The sequence below is a fragment of the Lutra lutra genome, chromosome 12 (genome assembly GCF_902655055.1).
Source record: "Lutra lutra chromosome 12, mLutLut1.2, whole genome shotgun sequence".
Taxonomy (NCBI): domain Eukaryota; kingdom Metazoa; phylum Chordata; class Mammalia; order Carnivora; family Mustelidae; genus Lutra; species Lutra lutra.
The window spans coordinates 93,229,138-93,251,266 of NC_062289.1; the positions used below are offsets into that span (position 1 = coordinate 93,229,138).

Below are 22,129 nucleotides of genomic sequence, written 5' to 3' on the forward strand. Positions count from 1 at the left end.
TTAACTGAAACCAAATATGGGACACAACAGTAAGCTGGGGGTTGGGGGCAGCAAAGGGGATTGGAAGACATAGCGATGCCTTCTTACAACCATCTATTTGCTATCAGCGGATGGAGATCCAGTGAAGCCGCCATCTTGAAAGACAGAAAGGTTGTAAAGCCCATCTGAGGAAAAAAGCTTTCAATTCCTCAAAAGCAGAGCCTCAAATCCAGCATTTCTAAGCAGTTCCATCTACCGATAGAAGTCCTCAGCCAAAAAGCAGTCTCCCCTTATCCTGGGGCCAGAGAACAAAATGAGGAGGAAGGACCCTACAGAGATGAGCAGGAAAGTCTAAGACTGACAGAATGAATTTTCTCCTCTTCCAGAGCTTTGCAAATGCTAATATGCCCAGGAATCTTATTTCTGGGGATCTTATTAAAGTACAGCTTCTGACTCAGCAGGTCTAGGGGGGCCCAAGTCTCTGCATCTCTAACAAGTTCCCAGGTGATGTCGAGGATGCCGATGCTGCTGGTCTGCCACCCGCACTCTGCACAACAAAGTCCTCCTGACCCCAAACTATGGTTCCATTGCTCGTTAGCAATAGCAATCTCGAGTGATTCTAATGACTGCAATATTCTCTCTCCCGATAACAACCAGGCCGATTCTTCTAAATCAGCAGTTCTCCAATGGGGGTGGAGGTGGCCCTGGACAGAAACTGGGCAATGGCCAGAGACATATTTGGTTGCCAAGTTGCACAGGGGAAGGTGCTGCTGGCACCTATGGTAAAGGCCGGGGAGCTGCTAATATCCTGCAATTCACACACCAGCTCACACCATGAGGAATGATCTGGTCCCACATGCCGACAGTGCAGAGATGGGGAAAATATGAAGCGAGATCTGTCAATACACCCCAAGACTATATAAACCCCAGTTTTGGAAGTGCATCTTCAATCCAACATTGTTCTTTCTCAGGCTAGGTCTGAGGCCCGGGGAGGGGAACAGATTGGCGGGAAGAACTGGATGCTGTATGTGGGGAAGAGGTCACCAGGTCATAGTCCATATTTTGTTTAAAATTAAGCCTGTGTGGGGGCGTGTGGATGGCTCAGTCAGTTAAGCGTCTGACTCTCGATTTCAGCTCATGTCACGATCTTAAAGTCGTGAGATCGAGTCCCATGACAGGCTCCACGCTCAGTAGGGAGTTTGCTTGAGATTTTCTCTCCCTCTCCATCTGCCCCTCCCCCAAATCATGCGCCCATATTCTTTCTCTCTCTAATAAATAAATAAATCTTAAAAAAAAATCAAGCATATGTGGTTCAATAAGCTGGTGAGTGACCTACTAAGCATTCACCTTTCTATGGTTTTGAGCAATTTAAGAGGAACACAGTTCTAGGTAATAAGAGGACCCAAAGTTTAGACCATAAGTTCCCTGAGGGCAGGGCTATATCCGAATATGTCCATCAACAGAGCCACAGCTAATCTAGCACAATGAGGAGGGAGGGAGATACTCAGACATCGTGAGCAGCTCTATGGATTCAAAAATTAGTGCAACTCCCTATGTGCTAAACAGACACAGAGATTAAGCTACTCGCTCGTGTGACATGGCTTATTCCTTATTGTCACCACAGACATTATTACTAACAATGATCTATGCTAAGGCAGGCATGGTTTAGTAGAAAGAGCATGGGCTCTAGAGTCACACAGACCTCAAACCAAATCCAGGTTCTGACTCATGTATTATGTGACCTGAGACAAGTGAGCAGAGTGCAATGCCCACATCTGTAAAATGGGTATAATAATCCTGACCTCTGACGGAATTGTTCTGAAGTAATAGAGTGGGCTGTATTTAAACACCTAGTAGTTAGCACACAACAGGGGCTACTTAACCAATATCTCCTACCATATTATGGACCATGGTAGAAGCCCAGTGAGTCACATACTACTTACTTCTGCACACAACAATATGTAAGCAGCTCACCTGACGCTAGGGAGCCACAAAATCCTCTTCCTTTCATCCCCCAGGTTGAGCAACCAGAGGACTGAGCACCTATAGTTTCATGAGGCCATTCGGGGCCTGGTAGTGCGCAGTGACCATCGATGACAAAAAAGAGACTTAGCAGGGCAACACCGCAGTGTTCAACAGCAAGGGAGCACCCCCAGGTCACTCGCTACCAGTGGAAATGAAATGTACTCTCTGCTAACAAACACTAAGGACCTGAAAACTCACAGTAATTTCGCAAGAACTGTGTCTTTCTGAGAACAGTGAAAGGAACACAAATCAGGAGAAGCAGCCTGTGTCCTAAGTAAGAGACAATGCGAGGGCTCTAGAGCATTCGCCACAGACCATCCAAGATACTCCCACAATCCACACTCGCGTGTCGCCTTATTCACTGTTGGGACATGGCGGTCTTGAATGAAAGGGACAGGCATGCTGGTTCTGTTGACATCACTATGCCTGTGCAGGGAAGATATTTTAACAGATGTGACTAGAAAAGCGCACCAGGCAGCAAAATTTCCCCGCTGACAGGAGCAGGTGTGGGATGCCAGGAGGTGGGAGCATAACCACGAAAGCATGAATGAAAGAGGCGCTCCAATTAGCCTCAGCTCTCCAGAAGTTCAGAAAATCAGGCCGGGTACACGCAGACTCTTGCCCAACATCGGAAACATCACTGGGACTGCAGAGCCCAGGGCAGCCAGGATGCTTAAGAAGCCTCCTATTGGAACCTGGAAAGCAGCCTTGAAATAATGATAATAATAAGCAGCTGAAAACACAAGCTGACATCTGATCGTGTGAAACTGGGAACGGAACAGCAGGGTAATGGGCGCCTGGTGACCTTTGTGGAACAGTAACTCATCACAAAGCTTTTGACTTGCTGGGAGACTAAGCATTCCGGAACTGGGTCAGTTTCCCAGTTCGCGTGGTGTTGCCCAGAGCAACCCTAAGAGGCTGGATCCAGGAGAACGCAGATGTTCTGTCTGACCTCAGTGTCAAAGCCAAGGCATGTCTAGTTCCCCCTCAACAGCCACTCCCAATTCTGTCATTCAGAAATTTGCCCAGACCCTTCTTAAGCTGCATTTATGTATCTTGCCAGGACCACCTCTTGAGATAATGAGTTTTAGAAGATTATTACCTGCTGTGTTAAGCAGTACTTCCTTTCATTGGTTACAATAAGAAAAAGGAGAATTAGGGGTGAGGCAACAGAGAGGCTAATGTTGCTTTCACCAAGGGACAATCTTGTGTGTGGAAAGTGGAAATATTTAATATGTTGGAGCCATAAGGCATTGGAGCAGCAACCATAAACTCAGGAAATCCAGTGGCTACAAGTGTTTTGGTTGATAAAAATCACTCAACGTGCATTTATGGAAAATAGGACTGGACAAAGGCATAATTTCTGTTAGAGTTATATAGTGAGAAAGTAGCTCAAACAGCATGGGGTCCAGCAATGTTTTCAATCACACAACCCTGAGCTGATTACAAATATGCAGGGATCGGAGGTTGGTGAAAAACTGGGAAATCTGCTAGGAGAAACTCAATGTGTACCGCGGCCCTCTGCATAGTCAGGGATGCCAACAGAACCTTTGGGAAAAGGCGTTGCTAGTCTTCAGTGGACATGATGATCCTACCCATTGCCTGAGCTACTCAGCCAGGCGTAGTTCCATGACTACAAACACTCTCTCTGCAATATGGCACCTTGGACTGATTCCGGGAATGGAACAGAGACATGAATGGAGAAACTGGTGAAATTGGAATAAAGTCTCAAGTTTAATTAATAGTAATGTGCAAATATTAATCTTAGTTTTGACAAATGTGGCATAGTTATGTAAGATGTTATAATATTAGGGCAAACTGGGAGCAGAGTATGTGGGAATTCTCTGTACTATCTTTGCAACTTCTCTATAAATCTATTTTTATTCCAAAGTAAAAAGTTTATTAAAATTAAAAGACATTTTTTAAAGCAAACATATTTCATAACAGCTCGGAGCCTCTGTACTGGGTGTTGGAAGTCTCTAAAAATCACTATGATTTTTAAGGATCAAGATTTAAGGCAAAAGACATGAAAAGACATTTTTCTAAAGAAGACATACAGAAAGCCAACAGGTGTCTGAAAAGGTACTGAACATCACTCATCATCAGAGAAATGCAAGTCAAAACCACCACCACTTCACACCCACTGGGATGGCTAGTATCCAAAAGACAAGAGAAGGGCACCTAGGTGGCTCAGTTGGTTGAGTAAGCATCAGACTCGATCTCAGCTCAGGTCTTAATCTCAGGGTCATAGGTTTGGGCCCCGCACTGGGCACCACGCCCAGCATGGAGACTATTTGGGAAAAAAAAAAAAAAAAAAAAGCCAGAGACAAGTGTTGGCAAGGATATGGAGAAAAGGGAATCCTTGTACACTGTTGGTAGGAATGTTAATTGTTACAACCAGTATGGAAAACAGTATGGAGGTTGCTCAAAAACTAAAAATAGAACTACCACTCAATCCAGCGATCCCTCTTCTGGTTGTACACCCAAGGAAAATGAGATCAGTACCTCGAAGAGATATCTGTGCTCTCATGTTCACGGCAGCACTATTCACAACAACCAAGATAGGGATACAATCTAAATGCCCATCAATGGATGAATGGAAAAAGATGTTGTGGTACACACACACACATGCACACACACAAAGGTAAAAAGAAGGAAATCTTGCCATTTGCAACAACATGGATGAACCTGAAGGACATTACGCTAAGGGAAATAATATAGGCACAGAAAGAGAAAAAAATTGCATGATCTCACTTTTCTGTGAAATCTAAGAGTTAGTGGGCACCTGGGTGGCTCAGATGGTTAAGCAACTGCCTTCAGCTCATCATGATCCTGGAGTCCCAGGATCAGGTCCCACGTTGGGCTCCCTGCTCAGCGGGGAGTCTGCTTCTCCCTCTGACCTCTCCCCTCTCACGTTCTCTCTCATTTTCTTTCTCTCCCAAACAAATAAAGTTTAAAAAAAAAAAGAAAGAAAGAAAGAAAGAAAGAAAGAAAGAAAGAAAGAAAGAAAGAAAGAAAGAAAGAAATCTAAGAGTTAAATGCATGGAAGTAGAGAGTGGCATGGCTACCAGATAGGTACAGGGTGGGGGGGTGGAGAATGGGGAGGTAGTGGTCAAAGGGTACAAAGCAGGAGTTATGTAGGATGAATAAGTAAATATAAAACACAACACGATAACTATGATTAATTACACTGTATTGAATACTGGCAATTTGCTAAAGAGAGTAGATTACAGGTGCTCTCAACACAGAAAAGGAAAAAATGGTAACTATGTGAGGAGATGGATATGATCATTAGTTTGACTACAGTAATCATTTCACCATGTATATGTACATCTAATCATCACATTGTGCATCTTAAATATATATAATTTTTACTTTTTTTAAGTTTTTTAAAGATTTTTTTTTTAATTTTTGAAAGAGAGAGAGAGAACATGCACACAAGGACAAGTCAGGGGGAGGGGCAGAGGGAGAAGCAGACTCCCCACTAAGCAGGGAGCCTGATTCAGGACTCTACCCCAGGACCCTGGGATCATGACCTGAGCTGAAGGCAGACGCTTAACCGACAGAGCCACCCAGGCACCCTACAATTTTTACTTTAAAAAAATAACTTTCAAGAAAAAAAAAAAAACTTGGGCTTCAGGTGGATGAGAATTCCCTAACATTAAAAGGGGCAGGGGGAGGGGGAGAACAACATATGCACATGTGTTATAAATAAGGAAAAAATTGGGCACCTAGCTGGCTCAGTCAGTGGAGTGTGCAATTCTTGGTTCTTGGTCTCCAAGTTGTGAGTTCGAGTCCTAAACTAGGTGTCAAGATTGCTTTAAAAAAAAAAAATCTCAAAAAAAAAAAAAAAAGAATAAGGAAAAACTAAGTGGGTATGTGTTAGGACATGGAAAATTTAAGTAGCTAGCCACAGGAGGCAGGGTGAGTCAAATATGGGGGCAGCAAGTGTGAAGATGACCGAAACTCTGGTGACCCATTACGAAATCATCGCATCCCAAAGAAAACCAGGACCTTCTAAAAGATGGGCCTTGTTTTGTTTGTTTGTTTAAAGATTTTATTTATTTTATTTTAGAGAGAGATAGCAGGGGGAGGAGGAGAGAGAGAGGGAGAGAAAAACCCAAGTAGACCCCACAATGAGCACAGAGCCCAATGTGGAGCTCGATCTCATGACCCTGAGATCAGACCTGAGCTGAGACCTTGAGTCAGACACTTAACCAACTGCACCAGCCAGGCGCCCCTAAAAGATGGGCCCTGTGATGGACAGCATGGCCACAATCTACACTCACATGTATCCTCTATGGGCACAATGTAATTTACAGAACAGGAGTTACAGTTGTCAGCCCAATAAGCTAGAGCCTAAAAAACAGCCTGGAAGAAAAAGACTAGGACAAAACCGGAATTCTGACACCATACCAAAACAATCATACCAAAACAACATCAAGGTATACCAAGACTCAAAATAAAGTTATTCAGGTAATTCATCACCACTCATTGGCTCACTTGAATGAGGTTGTTAAGATAAAATTGACAAGTGCACACATAGAAAAATTAACTGTTCATTCAAGGAGACTATAGAGATACAAAGGCAAGGCAAGAAAAGACTGAGTATGTGAATAGCATCTATAGGAAACTGTATCAAATCTTTCTAAAAGCAAAAAAAGAAGATAGCCCTGGAAATATACTGTTGATTAAAAGTCCCAAACCTTGGAGATTTTGGGGTTGATGCCTGAAGGTTAGAAAAAGTAAGCGATGTCCCTTCCAGGAGAAAAAAAAAATTGCTAAGAAATATTTACAAAAAGGTAGCCTATTTAAATATTTGGGCAGATTAGAGAAACCATCACAATGGCTTTCAACTGAACAACATTGGATCATAACCCAACTCATATATCATGACAACATGGCTCCGGCTAGAAGCCTCGTGCTGACACCTTAGAAATGGATTTCACTCCCCACCTCCCCTCACTCACACAGACTAACTGCTTTCCTACTGGCTCTCCTCTGTGCTAATCACTGGGTCACATTCAATCAACAACATGTCCAAAAGTAAAAGAGTCTTAACCACAACAACAAAATCACCAATTTGTTAAAAACAAAACAACCAAAAAAACCAAGCATTTTGGATTTTGTTGATAATAAATCAGGTCTCCGTTTTTAATGAATTCCAATTGCTCTAACTGACCCTAGAGTGACATATGTATGAAAGAATGATTCCACCGTGCACCTATGGTGTCGATTTTACAAGCTTGTGAGCAAAGACAAACATTCTAGAGGAGAACGAACAAACCCACAGAGACATTTCTGGTTTCTGTGCAGGCTTGACCATTTGCAGAGCAAGCTGGCACTTTGCCTCATTTGAGTCTTTTTTCCTCATCTGTGAAGCATATACCTAGGTCTGCTTTTCCTCTGAGAAGAAACTCTGTCAAAGCAAGAGACAACCCCTGAACCCTCATCAATCCGTACCTCTAATTTACTGAGGGATGATGTTCGGAAGGCCACATAAGCCCAGAGTTTGACAAATGACCCTGTTCTGTGCAAACAATTTTAAAGAAGAATTACCACTTACCGACAGCTCCGCCATTAGCCTTTTCTACCCCCTGTGGATAATTAAGGCCCTTATTTATATAATTTACACCACCTTCTGTGGGCCAGAATAATTTCCGATCATTCTTAAGTGTTTACACTGAATTCCAGCCCCAGAAGTGAAGGACTGCGGCTCTACTTACAGTTACGGATGTTATTCCAGTCAATTTTAGAGAAGAAAGGGTGGCAGCAAAGGCCTTCAAACTTCAGTCTCTCTTTCTGGCCACACAGCAAACTCTGAATCAGATCAAGTAATTCACTGCTAACTTTGGGGTCATCGGGAAACTTCAAAAACCGCTATTCCAAAAAATAAAATAAAATAAGCATTTCCTTAGCCGACTCAGCTTCTCATGTTCTAAAGTTAAAGTAGTTCTCATATATGCAAGTTTCTCTTTTTTTTTCTTTTTTAAAGAAGGAAGTTTTGTGCCCTTTTAACTTTGGAGCAAAGGCATGTTCCCAAAATAAATGGCCTGTTCACATCAATAGACCTCGTTCCTTTACAAGGGTTCAATATCCTTCATGATTTGACCCTGCTCCTCTCTCTTGTAGCTGTACTCCCCATCTCGCTCTTTGCTGTCCAACAATGATGAGCTATTTAAAGCTGCCTGAACAAATCATGCTGTTCTCTCTGCCTAGAACGCCCTCCCCATCCCGCACCCCTCTTCCACCCGATCACTGCCCCCCCATTCCCTCTGTAATCTACTTCTGCACAAACACAGTGCACTGTGATTTCTGTGTGATAACAGGGAGAGAGGACAGAGAGAGCCTTCTCCTTGCTCATCACTGGAAACCCAGGACCTAACCGGGCCTAGCATAATTCACTCATTACTGAATAAGCAGACTGAAGTGAAGGAGATAAATTGGACCTAAGAATCATCTAAGGGAAAACTTCCACTCCAGAGGAGACTCAAGAATAACAAGTAACATATGTATGTATTAAGCATATGAAATATGTATTATACATATGAAAATATGTATTAAGCTTTCCAGAAAGAGGAGATTGAATTAGAAAACCCTGTGAGGTCTCTCTTCTCTCCTTTCAGTTGAAACTAAAACATACATATTTATCATATCCTTAAGAAATGGGTTTAACATACTGGAATGTACAGTTACTAGAAAATGGTTTTTATGCTACTTCATATATATTCCTATAATTCTAATTCCTAGCCCCATTCGATTTTACTACCATAGCTGACAGCTAAGAGTACTGAGAAAGAGCACAGCAGACTATCCAAGGAAAGGCCTCGAAGCCAGACTGACCGCTTACTCTAGGGAAATTACTTAACCATTTTGGGCTTTGGTCTCCTCATCTGTAAAAGGAAAAGAATATCTACCTCTCACATTGTTTAAGGATTAGCCAAGTTAATGAGCTATATTTCAAGGCTAAGACTCAGTTATTCCCTTAATAGCACTGAAATCAAAATGCATTTTATAATCAATGGAATATGATAGATTAATTAGCAAGAGTTTTTCTTTTTTAACGGGACTGAAAAGAATGGCGTAGGCTTACAATGACTGGCACCTGGGAGTCAATGAAACACAATTTCTAAAGCGTGTAGAGCAGCTTTTAACACGAAGTGCTTTATAAGCATTTGCTATTGTTATTACCCAGCACTGCTGATTTATATTACAAATGTTCACTCACACATTTTTAAATGGCAGCTCTCTGTATTACCTTGGAATCTAAGAATGGCTCTTTACCTGGAAATTCATGATGTTATTGAAGGTTCTGGCTGAGGTCCCCTCAGTGAACGGGGACCTTCCGTAAACCATCTCATAGGCGATCACACCCACCGACCACCAGTCACAGTCAAGACTGTAGGTGCCTTTCCCATCCCCATTCAGCACAGTCAACACTTCAGGGGCCATGTAATCTGGAGTCCCAATTGGGAGCTTGGCATTCACCTGGAAACCCATAAATAAAATGAACACAGCAAGCTTTCAATTATTCTCAAATAGACTGCCGAACAGCCACATTTCAGGCTACAGGCTGATTTGCCACTGATTACTATTCTCCCAGGCACTTAAACCTTCTGTCAAGTGGCATGCCGTCAGGAAATGCAAACGATTTACTAATTAAATTTAAAAAAAAAAAAAGAACATGATATAATCCAAAGGCAAAAGGGCAAGAGTTGATGATATACACCCTTTGGTTACACAAATAAGAGTCCGGTACATAACTAGGACGGAAGATGTCTTTTTCCTGATACACGTTACCAAGAGCTTCTCTTATGAAAACAGCAAAATGATAATAAATCCTAAAGATGAATCTATAAGATCAATCTAGCCGTTATCGAAAACCTGGCAGCTAGCTGGGGCAAAACAATATTTGCAAACTCGTCGTATCTCAAGCTTAAATATCTGGAATCAACAATCCTACTTCGAGACACCCACAGGGAAAGACATGATAAATATCTTCCACCAGAAGTCCAATGTTAATGAGTTCATTTTCCTCACCCCCAACTCCTGGTCCTATGGTTCCCTTCCCAGTGTTCAGAAATCCAGAGCCCTCCAATCCAATGGCACTCAAAGCACCTGACCTTGGCAAAGAAAGGCTAGGACAATGTAGTAGGTCTTTTCCTAAAGCTAAATATATCCCATTTGAAGAACTGTCCTTTTTTCTAAGAATTTGTCCTTCTGTTTTAGTGTTTATATGTCCTTTGTTTCTCGAAATGATGCTGATGAAAGGTTTTCTACCCCCCTCCACCCCTTCCTAGACAACAGAGTCAGCCGGCAACCCTTTCAGCTTTGAAAATTGTTTTGAAGTCTTATTGACCCATGAAATTTAAAGGCTAAGAATCACCTCTCTGACTTCTTCCCCATCAAACAGAAAGGGCCTGATGTTAGTCGTATCTGTGTTAACCAATAATCCTACAGTTGTCTAATAATCCTGCCTTTTGAAAGGCTTCTCTCACATGAGCAGTTACATGGGCACAAAAGAACCTTTTCCCCATTAAATGATGTTAAGCGCCCCTGAGAGACATTACAGATTTTATAGGTATGGCCACGCATCTTCAAGGCTGGGTTTTATATCCCTTCCCTAGGGATGGACACTCAAGCTCTTCCAGCCTGTAACTTTAATCTTGTCCATCCCTCTGCCCCAATGACCCACGGTTGTAGGAAACAGACCCATTGTCCCTACTCTTTCTCTTTTCACCCCTTCTCTCAAGCCCACCATAGGTTTTTCCAAACCCTAAATCTGGACAGCAGTGTGATACTGGTATTCTTGACACCAGTCATCCATTGCTTTGGGCAACAGAATTTCCACTGAGGGGTCCCTGGCCGGCTCAGTGGAGCATGCAACTCTTGATCTCGGGAGTTGTGAGTTCGGGCCCCATAGTGGGTATAGAAATTACTTTAAAAAAAAAAATTAAATCTTTAAAAAAAGTTTTTTCACTGCAAGTACACACTGGGAAAACCTAGATGGTCACACTGCACAAGAAAGCCACAAGCCAGTGCTGATAGACAAAAGTGGGGAGAAAGGAGACAATATCTGGTCTAAAGGCAGCTTAAGCGGGAGAAACTGAAAGCAGCTTAAGCCATGAGAAAGCCTTGATGCTGGGGAGCCCACGCTAAAACTTCTATCTTTTTAATGTGTGTGTAAATGTTAATGAGCTCAGCACGGGATTAGGATTAAACTACAGGGCTTTGGTAAAAACCCTCAATACTGACAGTAATTTTTTTTAATATGAAAACAAGAGAAGAAAAACTAATGTCACCATTAAATGCTTACCCTCTATGCCTAATTACCTTGCAGAACTGTTACTATGCAATCCTCAAATACACATCTTGGCACTTGTTGGGTTTAATTTTATCATCACATTGGATTGAGAATACTCCGTTCTCCCTGTTTGCAGTGCACAGAGTCGAAAGGAACTCGACTGGGCTGTGTTTATCAGCATGACCCAGCAAGGGGTGTAAGTCGTCAATGCCTCATTTTCAAACTCATGATGAGACATACCCAAGAGAGTCAGGTTAACTCCCTAATTCCTGTCCCACAACAATCACAAATGTGATTATACACATTTATGTCTAGCCACTTTGTAATTTTCTAAATTTTTTTTTAAGATTTATTTATTTATTTGACAGAGATCACAAGTAGGCAGAGAGGCAGGCACAGAGAGAGGGGGAAGCAGGCTCCCTGCTGAGCAGAGAGCCCGACATGGGGCTCGATCCCAGGACCCTGGGATCATGACCCGAGCTGAAGGCAGAGGCTTTAACCCACTGAGCCACCCAGGCACCCCATAATTTTCTAAATTTTAAGGGAAAATATCCCTAGCTTCCATCATGCACATCTCCTGCATAAAGTACATTAGGTTCTTAATAGCAATTTACAAAGGTTTTTTTTTTAAAGATTATATTTATTTATTTGACAGAGAGATCACAAGTAGGCAGAGAGGCAGGCAGAGAGAGAGCGGGAAGCAGGCTCCCCGCTGAGCAGAGAGTCAGATGCAGGGCTCGATCCCAGGACCTTGAGATCATGACCTGAGCCAAAGGCAGAGGCTTAACCCACTGAGCCACCTCAGCACCCCAACAAAGGTTTTTAATGACAATTTAATGACTGCTAAATTTCCATTGGTTATTGACCTCCATGCACCTTTAACCCATTGAACACTTAATGTCACACATCCTGACAAGGATTTTGCAAGATGCTTTTGCTCTCCTCTGGTGGCAATTCACAGCCAGCACATCTGGGTAAGATATTAAACATGGAGCCATGCACAGGGTACCATCTGACAAGTTTTACTAAACTTTAGTTAATTTTCACTGTATCCACAGGGATGAAAATACACCAGTTCAGCAGGAGGCAATAAGAAAATGACTAGGAGGGGCACCTGGGTGGCTCAGTGGTTTAGGCCTCTGCCTTTGGCTCAGGTCATGATCTCGGGGTCGTGGGATCAAGCCTCGTGTCAGGCTCTCTGCTCAGCAGGGAGCCTTATTTCCCTACCTCCTCTGTCTGCCTCTGTGCCTGCTTGTGATCTCTGTCAGATAAATAAATAAAATCTTTAAAAAAAAAAAAAAGAAAGAAAAGAAAATGACTAGGAGACAGAAGATGAAGTCCTATTTCAGGAGACAGAGAGGTTAAGAAAAGAAACAAAAAAGGTTTAACGGAATCTTTCACAAGCAGATGAGAAGAAAGTAAGAAATCTACTGTCTGTTTCCTCCTAATCCTCTTCCCATAAAATGCTTAAACATGAAACTATTTCAACCTAACTTTCCCCATGTGGCTACGCAGGGCAGAAACATCCACCTGCAGAAGCAGGGCGTGGAATGGAGAGTGGGGAGGGGAATGGTATCTCATTATGTTGTTCCTCTTGGGGGTAAAGGATTAAATCTTCTCACTTCTAGTAAATGTCAAAAAAGGCTATCTCCTATGGATTTTCAACTGCTCAAGGAGGCTGATTAACACTTAACTGACCTGAGCTGAAGGAAGAGGCTTTAACCCACTGAGCCACCCAGGCGCCCCCCCCCATTTTTAATTATTATTTTTTAAGTAATCTCTACCCCCAGCACAGCATTCAAACTCATGACCCTGAGATCAAGACTCACAGGCTCTACCTACTGAGCCAGTGGGGTGCCATTGCTATATGGCTCTTTATTGACCATCTCCTTCCAAGGGTTTGTGTGAGAGCTGAATGAGACAGGTTGGAAGATTTTGCTATTTGCCACTCGTTGAGAGTCAACTAAGGTGAAATGGATAGCCTTATTAGGGTACAGAGCAGGTGCATGGCACGCTTTAGCTCGACACCCAAACCTCTGGGCAGTACAGTTCCCCGCTGTTTGTAAGAATGCTTCAAAGCAACATGTTAAGAAGCCTGAAATAATGACAATGGAAAATGGAAAACCCAACAATCCCCAAGTCCCAAATGGCTAAATTCATAGATAATGTTTGAGAGTAGTAGGGGAAAAGATTGATTTGGGGTGAGTACCATACATGAGTTTCAGTAAACGTAGATTATATTTCATATATTTTGAGTACAAAAAAACATTTAGAACTCCTTTAGGCCTATAAAACATTCTACTTAAAAAAGACATATGTTGGGGGACGCCTGGGTGGCTCAGTCAGTTAAACGTCTGCCTTCAGTTCAGGTCATGATCCCCAGGGTCCTGGGATCGAGTCCCACCTCAGGCTCTCTGCTCAGCGGGGAGCCTGCTTCTCCCTTTACCTCTGCCTGCTGCTCTACCTACTCTCTCGCTCTGGCAAATAAATAAATAAAATCTTTTAATTAAAAAAAAGAGAGAGAGAGGGTGACACATGTTGGGATGCCTGGGTGACTCAGCCAGTTGAGCGTCTGAGTCTCGGTTTTGACTCAGGTCATGATCTCAAGATGGTGATACTGAGCCCCACAAGGGGCAAGGGGCAACGGGCTCCATGCTCATTGCAGAGTCTGCCTGAGGTTCTTTCCCCTTCCTTCTCTCTCCCCCTCTCTTCTTCCCCCGGACACACTCTCTCTCAAATAATATCTTTTAAAAAAAAAAAGCTTAACCCACCTCCATTGATCAAAAATATTTTTAAAAAAAGTATAATTCTAGGGGCGCCTGGGTGGCTCAGTGGGTTAAGCCACTGCCTTCGGCTCGGGTCATGATCCCGGGTCCTGGGTTCGAGCCCCGCATAGGGCTTTCTGCTCAGCAGGGAGCCTGCTTCCTCCTCTCTCTCTGCCTGCCTCTCTGCTTACTTGTGATTTCTCTCTGTCAAATAAATAAATAAAATCTTAAAAAAAAAATAAAATAAAAAAAATTAAAAAAGTATAATTCTATATCCATACTTGATTTCATCTAGACTGTAGATTAATCAAAAGGCCTTTTCACTTAAAACAATGCTAAGAATTCCTTGCTATGTGCTTGTCACATTTTGGCCCTAAAAGCACAAATTTCTGGAGAGGCGATTCTTCCTCCAAGAGAAGAGGAGGTGCACACCTCCCAAGGATGCAGGACTGAGTGGCTTTTCTCCTTCACCAGAATAATGAGGGGTTGAGCAATGAGCTACACATAAACCCGAGTGACTCTGGAGGGCTCCGCGCCTGAAGTGAAGGTTGTTCCAATTAGAAGAACTGAAAAGGGATAGTCTGAAGCACTGAAAAACAGAAACCTGAAATGAATGAAAGTCCACTCTCTCCACTTGGGGCTCGGAAGAGAGTAAGTGATTCGAGATGCAGGGATGGGACTTACTCCTTATTCCCATTTGTTTAACAAGCAGAGACTCTGGATCTTAATCTAGTTTTCCAAGTAGGTATTCTTATCGTGAATACCTACAGCCGGCTCTCATTAATAAGCTGTCTGATGTTTCTCAATTGACTTGGGATGGTTCTCAACCAGGGGTGATTTTGTCTCCCATGGAACCCTCTGCCATGCCTGGAGACGTCTCTGGTTTTCACAGCTGGAGAAGTGGGTGTTATTGGCATCTAGTAGATAGAGGCCAGGAATGTAGCTAAATATCCTGTAATACACAGGAGAGCCCCCCACAATAAAGAACTATCCAGGGCAAAATATCAATGGTCAGTGTCAATGCCATCCAGAGCTGACCATGTATCTATGTTTCAATTATTAGACCATGTATCCATGCTTCAGTTTATTTCTAGATGCATGAGTTTATCAAGGTCACTCACGCAATGTACAAGTTTTTGAATCCTAGAGGATAACCCTTTCCATTACTTAACTTTTTTCCTGTGCTTTATTCCACTAGGTTCAACAACCAAGTTTTCATGCCTGTTTCTGCATTGCCCATTTTGAAGACATAAAATGTTTTGATCCTATAATCTAATTCTCATTGTAATGATCAAGTGGAATCGATTACAAGAACATAATGGGGTGGGGGGAGAAACAGTGCCTAGAGAGACTGTTTTTCCAAGGATCTGAACACCAAGTAAATGTATCTCAAGTAGGCCTCCAGTATGCCAAACAGGGAAGCCAGAGCCTGGAGTGCAAAGAGTTAACATAACCCCAAACCTTTTTCCTAATATCAACCTGATAACACCTACCTTTCCTCCAAGGAACTTGAGAAAAAAAGCAATTTTACATATTTCCCTTTATAAGGACTGAATTTTCAGAGTTTGGGAAGAGGGGCATTTTACAGAGTAACCTCCCTAACCACTTAATTTGTGCATTTTAACTAGAATCAGTATTTTACTGAGAAAGAATGAAAAGCCATGTTCCTAAAAATTTGACCAAATGGGTCAGTTGAAAAATAAGTTTTAAGATCTAAATTGACTTTCTCTTAGACCTACCAGTTTTTTGAACAAATGACATGACAATTCACTTCAGTATGTACCAATTTCATTAGGGTTTGTTTTTAAATCTATGTACTTTTTTTTTTACTTTGTCATCTTTTCCCTCAAGAATTCTTGCTCTTGATCTCAGCAGGTACGCTCTTGCCTTCTTATTTAGCATGGGAAATACAGCTTAATTTTTACCAGAGATCCAGGACTTCAAAATGACATTTTGAGCAGTTAGTTCTTAATGCTTAAGGATATTTGGTTCAAATGTGCCAGTGATTTCTTTCAACTTTGCTGAATAGAAAATAGAGATGTGAAATATATAAGATTACAGAAGACAATCTATAATAAGGAAAATGAAAAGAAAAACAAAAGTGAGCATTTTTCCCTTTATGTTTTAACCAAGCCATAAGGATGCTCCTAAAAATGTTCTGTAGGGTATTAACAGATAGGGTGCCAAGGTCAAGCAAGTCTGGGAAATAGCTCTATGTCCCTATCCCCACCTCCACCCCTGGAGAAATCATGTCATACACTGGCAGCTGAAGATTCCAAAACATCACCGTATTGTCCAAACTTATGAGGACCACAGAACCCTTTGTAGCACAATCTCTATTAAGCTATCTTAGTCCATTTTGTTACCATCTTATTTGAGTTCATTTTAGCCGCTGATCCGAAATCCACAAGCTTGATGTGTCCTGTTCGGTCAATGAGAATATTCTCGGGTTTGATGTCTCTAAGAAAATCAGGGCCACAAATTAGTGTTGTCTTCTCCATGCAAATCAGCAAGCAACTGCTAACCTCGGATATTGATTCAGCCAACCAACTCAGTGTCTAGATTCTGCTATGTAGACCTCCCTATTGATAGATATAAATAATAAGCAAACATTCTGCAAAAAAAAAATTTAAGTAAGAAAAAGGAGGAGGAGAGGGAGGAAGAGAAAGGGAAGGAGAAGGAAAACAAAAAAGAGGGAGGGAGGGAAAGGAAACATTCTTGGGTGTACATAAAACATCCCATGACTGAGGATGTAAAGAGACACTTTTTGACTGAGGATTTGACGGAACACCTTTGTAAATTACTAATGAGTGAGGTCAGAAGTACTACTGCATGGTCTTCCACTCCTCGGTTTGCAGGTTCCTTCTGCAAATCGAATTCGTTTTTTCCACCATATAACTCAAGGAACCCATGCAAGAGTTCTCAGTCTTATCAGCTACATTCACAGATCATATTAGCAAACTTGAGAACGTTATAATTTGAGATCTATTTCACTGTTGAATGGGTAAAGCTGAAATGTCTGCCACTCTGGAAAATATACTTTCAGCCAGTTGCAGTTAAGACGGGTTAAAATTTGGATGGAGCATCATTTTGAAGCTGAATTTATTCATCTAGTCACTCCATTGTGGGAATTCTTAGGTGATACAGATAAATTCTCAGGACACTTACCAGACAGTCTCACTTACCGATGTACATATCCCATCTGATGAACACTGTGAACAGCCAAAATCAGTTCGGCTAGGTAAAACTGAATCATATTTTCATCTAATTGGTCCTCATATCTATTCAAAAGTGACAGCAAGTCGCCTCCAGGTTGATATTCCATGACCTGTAGAGAATGCCAAAGTTATTAATTCTTCATACACCCCAAAAAACGGAACATCTCAATTAGAGCCTCAAATGCTGCTTGACGCATTATAATTACGATGTCTCCACAGAGCTACTAAGATGTGGGAGACATACTGTAAGCCTTGTAGGGTGAGGTCCCTGCCCTAAGGAAATTACATCTGATACCCAAGAGAATCAATATAATGAAAGACTAGTCCCAGACACCATGCACAATGTTTGCAAGGCAAGCTTGAAAAGTTGAATTAAATCCACCCACTCACCCACCCACCCACCCAAGTCGACACCCCAGACATTCCCTAGGATTAGGTACACAGTGTAGATGGAAATTGCTAGAGGGCAACAAACCCTCCAGTATCCTTTTTGCATTTCTCTCAGCACCCAGCAGACTAGAGAAGGCGTGCAATAAATATGATACAATCTTTTCCTGCAAGTCGTCTGACCATTTCTATTAAAAACTTAAATGTGAGCATACTCTCTCTGACCTCATAATTCCACTTCTGACAATTTGTTTTACAGGAACTTATAGTAGTTTATAGATCGATAGATACATAGATTCACTGTAGCACTGTTTGTAACACAGGGGAAGAAAAGCCTGGGAATCACCCAAACATCCATCATTAAGAAACTGCTGAAATATGGTATATCTTAATAATGGGAGACGTTGTAGATATCAAAAATGAACAGAATCAATCTATTCATACAGCCGTGGAAAGCTGCCCATGATAATATAAAGCAATATCCTATATGGGATAAAGTACAACCTCCTTTTCGTGACAAAAAATATATATATATATTACATTTGTTAAATACATACATAGGGGAAAAGTCTGGAAAAAGAATATAGGGACACCTGGGTGGCTCAGTCCATTGAGTTTCCTACTCTTGATTTCAGCTCAAGTCATGATCTCATGGTCCTGAGACTGAGCCCTGCCTTCTGGCTCTGCGCTCAGTGAAGGGGTCTACTTGTGCCTCTCCCTCTTCTCCCCCCACCCCCACGTCCAACGCTCACTCTAATAAATAAATAAAATCTTAGGAAAAAAGAATATAAAGTACAGCCTCAAGGAAAATGTCCGATTAGCAAAAAATTTCTTCCACTCCAAGGAACTGAAATCCTTCCTCCTTCTGATGATAACTGAGTGTGATATTCTGAGTCAACACATGGCGTTGAGACCCATTTGCCCAAGAGGCTTCAAACCACAGCCTGGTGACTTCTGCTCTCTGCCCTTCAGTTTCACCGGCTGTAGAATGGGATGGGACTGTCTCGCAATACTGTGCCTGGCACCAAGGAGTTCCTCCACTGCTGGTCAAGAACCTTCCTTTCTCGCCCTTGGCTGCGTGATCCTTCCCTCTCTGGCTGGGAGAAGCTGGGACACGTTTCGATCATCTTTGCAGTCATGTCAACCCTTACTCAATTCTCCTCCTGTCCTTTGCTCTGATTTCCCATTTTGTGAGCAATGCTATAAATATCTTTTGTTTTAAGTTGTCTCAAATCCTTTCTGGAAAGTGGCAAGATCCAAATAAACATCTTAAAAAAAAAAAAATACTAAATCTCTCCAACTACTGCATTCCAGAAGCCAATTTTGGGATGTGAATTCTCTCCATCCTCCTCCAAACTCCTGTTTGCTTTTGGTCCAGAATTAGAAGAAAGCTCCAGTCAAGTGAGACACTGAGCATCTGCACATATCCGCAGAGGCCGCAGGCTGGCCCAGTAAAGATTCTGCCCAGCACCAAGTGAACCCCACATCAGAGACCCTTGGGGGAGCCAGGGACCCACATGTCCTCCTGAAGGGCTCTGTATCATCTGGGAGTCTCCCCCATTCACATGACATCTTGCAAGGAGCCGAGAGTCAACCAGATACTGGACAATTTGAAGAGTAAGGTTCCGGGACGCCTGGGTGGCTCAGTTGGTTAAGCAGCTGCCTTCAGCTCAGGTCATGATCCCAGCGTCCTGGGATCGAGTCCCGCATCGGGCTCCTTACTCACTGGGGAGCCTGTTTCTCCCTCTGCCTCTGCCTGCCATTCTGTCTGCCTGTGCTTGCTCTCTCTCCCTCTCTCTCTCTGACAAATAAATAAATAAAATCTTTAAAAAAAAAAAAAAAAGAGTAAGGTTCCATTTCCACTGCAATTGCTGGAAAAAATTTTATGAACCCACAAGAAGAGCCACACTTAGAAGGGGTAGCTGCTAAAATGCAGACTTTATTTCCCCCCAAATTCAGAGCAGATTGAAAGCTACCAGTCCCAGACCTAGAGGAGCCCACAGGAGCCACCTGGCTGCTTTAAAGCTCACCCACTCATCCCAACCTGGTTCTTCATAGGACCTGGATATGTGGGCGAATGCCAATTTTTACGTCTGTTTTAAATATATATTGCCATTAAAAAGGTCTTAAATATAAAAAAAAAATTCACCGATAACAACAGAAGTACTCGTGCTTTTAGAACGGAAACATCTTAAAATAAGAACAATGCATATTTATGACGACACATCGCAGTTATAAATGTTCTAACCTGACTCTATTAAAGATGTGTGAAATAGAAATGCCTTGTAAGTTTGAGGATGACAAAGTCAAACAGATAGCACCACTGGCAACATTTAAGAGCTCACAAACTGACCACTATTTAATACTTCGCAACTATTCCTGAAGATTCTATTTTGAAGTGATCAGTAAAATAGTTCAGAAAAGAAGAACCATCTCCTAAAAGGCAAAAGATACGTATTCTTTGCTCCTATTCAGAAGGTCCAATTTCCTGAGCTAAAAACCCCCGCCAAAAGTAGATTAGTCTTTTCTGAGTCAAACAACTTTTCATTTCTTCAAAACCAGGGTTGATTGAGAAGACAAGCGACAAAAATTACAACAGCTGCTAGGCAGCAGGCTCCACAACATGGGACAAAATAGACACGAAATGACAAACCTCTAAATAGACTGGGTCCTTATCAAAGACTAATCAAACTTGACCCGTCGACACGATTCCACATTGCCATACTAAATATTCCAAGCGCCCGCCATTTGAGAACTTAATCTGGAAATTTACTGAGCAAATTTGGCTGTCCCAAGATGTCACTTCTACTCTAAAACCATCCTACTGGGGTAGAGTTGCCCATTCTGTTATGAATGGAGCCCATGGGGAATATGGCTTATGTGTGGCCAACCCAAGATGACACCATCATCTTGCTGTTGAGCTTAGACATACAGTGAAGAACAGGACTTGGACACTTTCAGAAAATGGTACCAAGTCAAGAGGTTCCAAAAACATCATCGAAGGTCAAAAACTAAGAGTCTTTAAGTCTCCATTCGATGACTTGCTATGAACAAAACAGCCGGGTCAGCAGAACACTATAAACAATTTAAGGCCCAAGTCACCACCCAGGCTATGCCAGACAATTCATTCACAGGACCTGGTTTTGTCCAAAAGCATGACTCCGTCCCGGACTTTAACTACTTAGAGATGCCTGGTGAGGCGCTGTCCCCCAAAAATGTGGCTTCTTACCTAATGATCCTGGTAAGTCCTCCAGGACAGGGCTTATCAAACCTGCCTGCCCAACTGAATTACCTAAGGAACTACTTTTTTAAAAATAAACACACTCATCTGGGGCAGCCTGGGTTGCTCAGTCATTAAGTGTCTGCCTTCGGCTCAGGTTATGATCCCAGGGTCCTGAGTTCGAGCCCCACATCAGGCTCCCTGCTCAGCAGGAAGCCTGCTTCTCCCTCTCCCACTCCCCCTGCTTGTGTTCCCTCTTAGGCTGTGTCTGTCTCTGTTAAATAAATAAAATCCTTAAAATAAAATAAAATAAAATAAGCACATTCAGAAAAAAAAATGAGTGCCTACTATGTGTCAGGCACTGTTCTAGATACTAAAAAAACAGCAGAGACTATAACAAACAAATCTCTGGCCTCCATGGGGCTGGAGTTCTAGTGGCATCAACAAGAGTAAACATGAAACAGACTGAAATGGTAAAGTGTGTCTCACTCCCATCCCAACCATTCAGGGAGCCTGTTAAAAATTCCAGGGACGCTGGGTGAGGTGCAGAAATGTGCATTTTTAGGGAGAACTCCAGGTGATTCTGAAGCAGCTAGCACAGTGCTGATGCAGGTGTAGAGACAAAGCGGTTCCTGGAATCCATCCACCAGATGAAAAGTTTCTACAGAGGAACCCTGAATCCAGCCGACACTCCGGCAGCTTGCGGTTTTCTTCAGTGACTACCTGGACACGACAGGACCTGCCTACCATGCCAGGATCACCGGCAACAAAGGGCTGGAAAGGAACTGGTCCATTGGTCCATCAGCATAGAGGCAACCATCCCGCACAGAAGGATGCGCGGGGTCCCTGCCCACATCAAGCAGCTGCAGGTCACCCGAACGGCAATCACCGAGGCACAGTAATCAAAGGCCGGGGAGCCAGGAGGAGGAAAGAGCCTAAACAATGCGATCACCCTGCAGATGGTGGAGAAGGCCCAGCAGCTGACAGACAAGCCTGGCTTGGAGCTATAATGGACTTGCGCTTTTAAAGCAAAGGCATTCAGGCCAACAGAGACAAACCCTGCTAATGGCACAGCTGCAGATGCTAATTAAAGGGCAAATCTTACATGGGTTCGGTTTTAGAAGGAGCGGCGGCTTCTCTGCGGGTGATCGCATCTACGCGCCCAAGAACAGGGACGCCAGTGCCCATCAGTTGTGTGGCATTCAAAACAAAGGACAAGGCTGTGTGTGTG

The 22,129-nt window shown here is 42.7% G+C and overlaps 1 protein-coding gene across 8 annotated transcripts in view; it reads right to left on the bottom strand.

Moving 5' to 3' along the window:
• CIT (citron rho-interacting serine/threonine kinase) overlaps positions 1–22,129 on the bottom strand; it is a 162,952-nt gene that overhangs the window by 114,315 nt on the left and 26,508 nt on the right. For all 8 annotated transcript variants that reach the window (XM_047696794.1, XM_047696800.1, XM_047696801.1 and 5 more), the window contains 4 exons: positions 17,259–17,401; positions 16,440–16,533; positions 9,289–9,492; positions 7,731–7,884 (listed from right to left, as the gene is read on the bottom strand). In XM_047696794.1, coding sequence (XP_047552750.1) covers positions 7,731–7,884; positions 9,289–9,492; positions 16,440–16,533; positions 17,259–17,401 — 595 coding nt within the window. The remainder of the gene's footprint in view (positions 1–7,730; positions 7,885–9,288; positions 9,493–16,439; positions 16,534–17,258; positions 17,402–22,129) is intronic.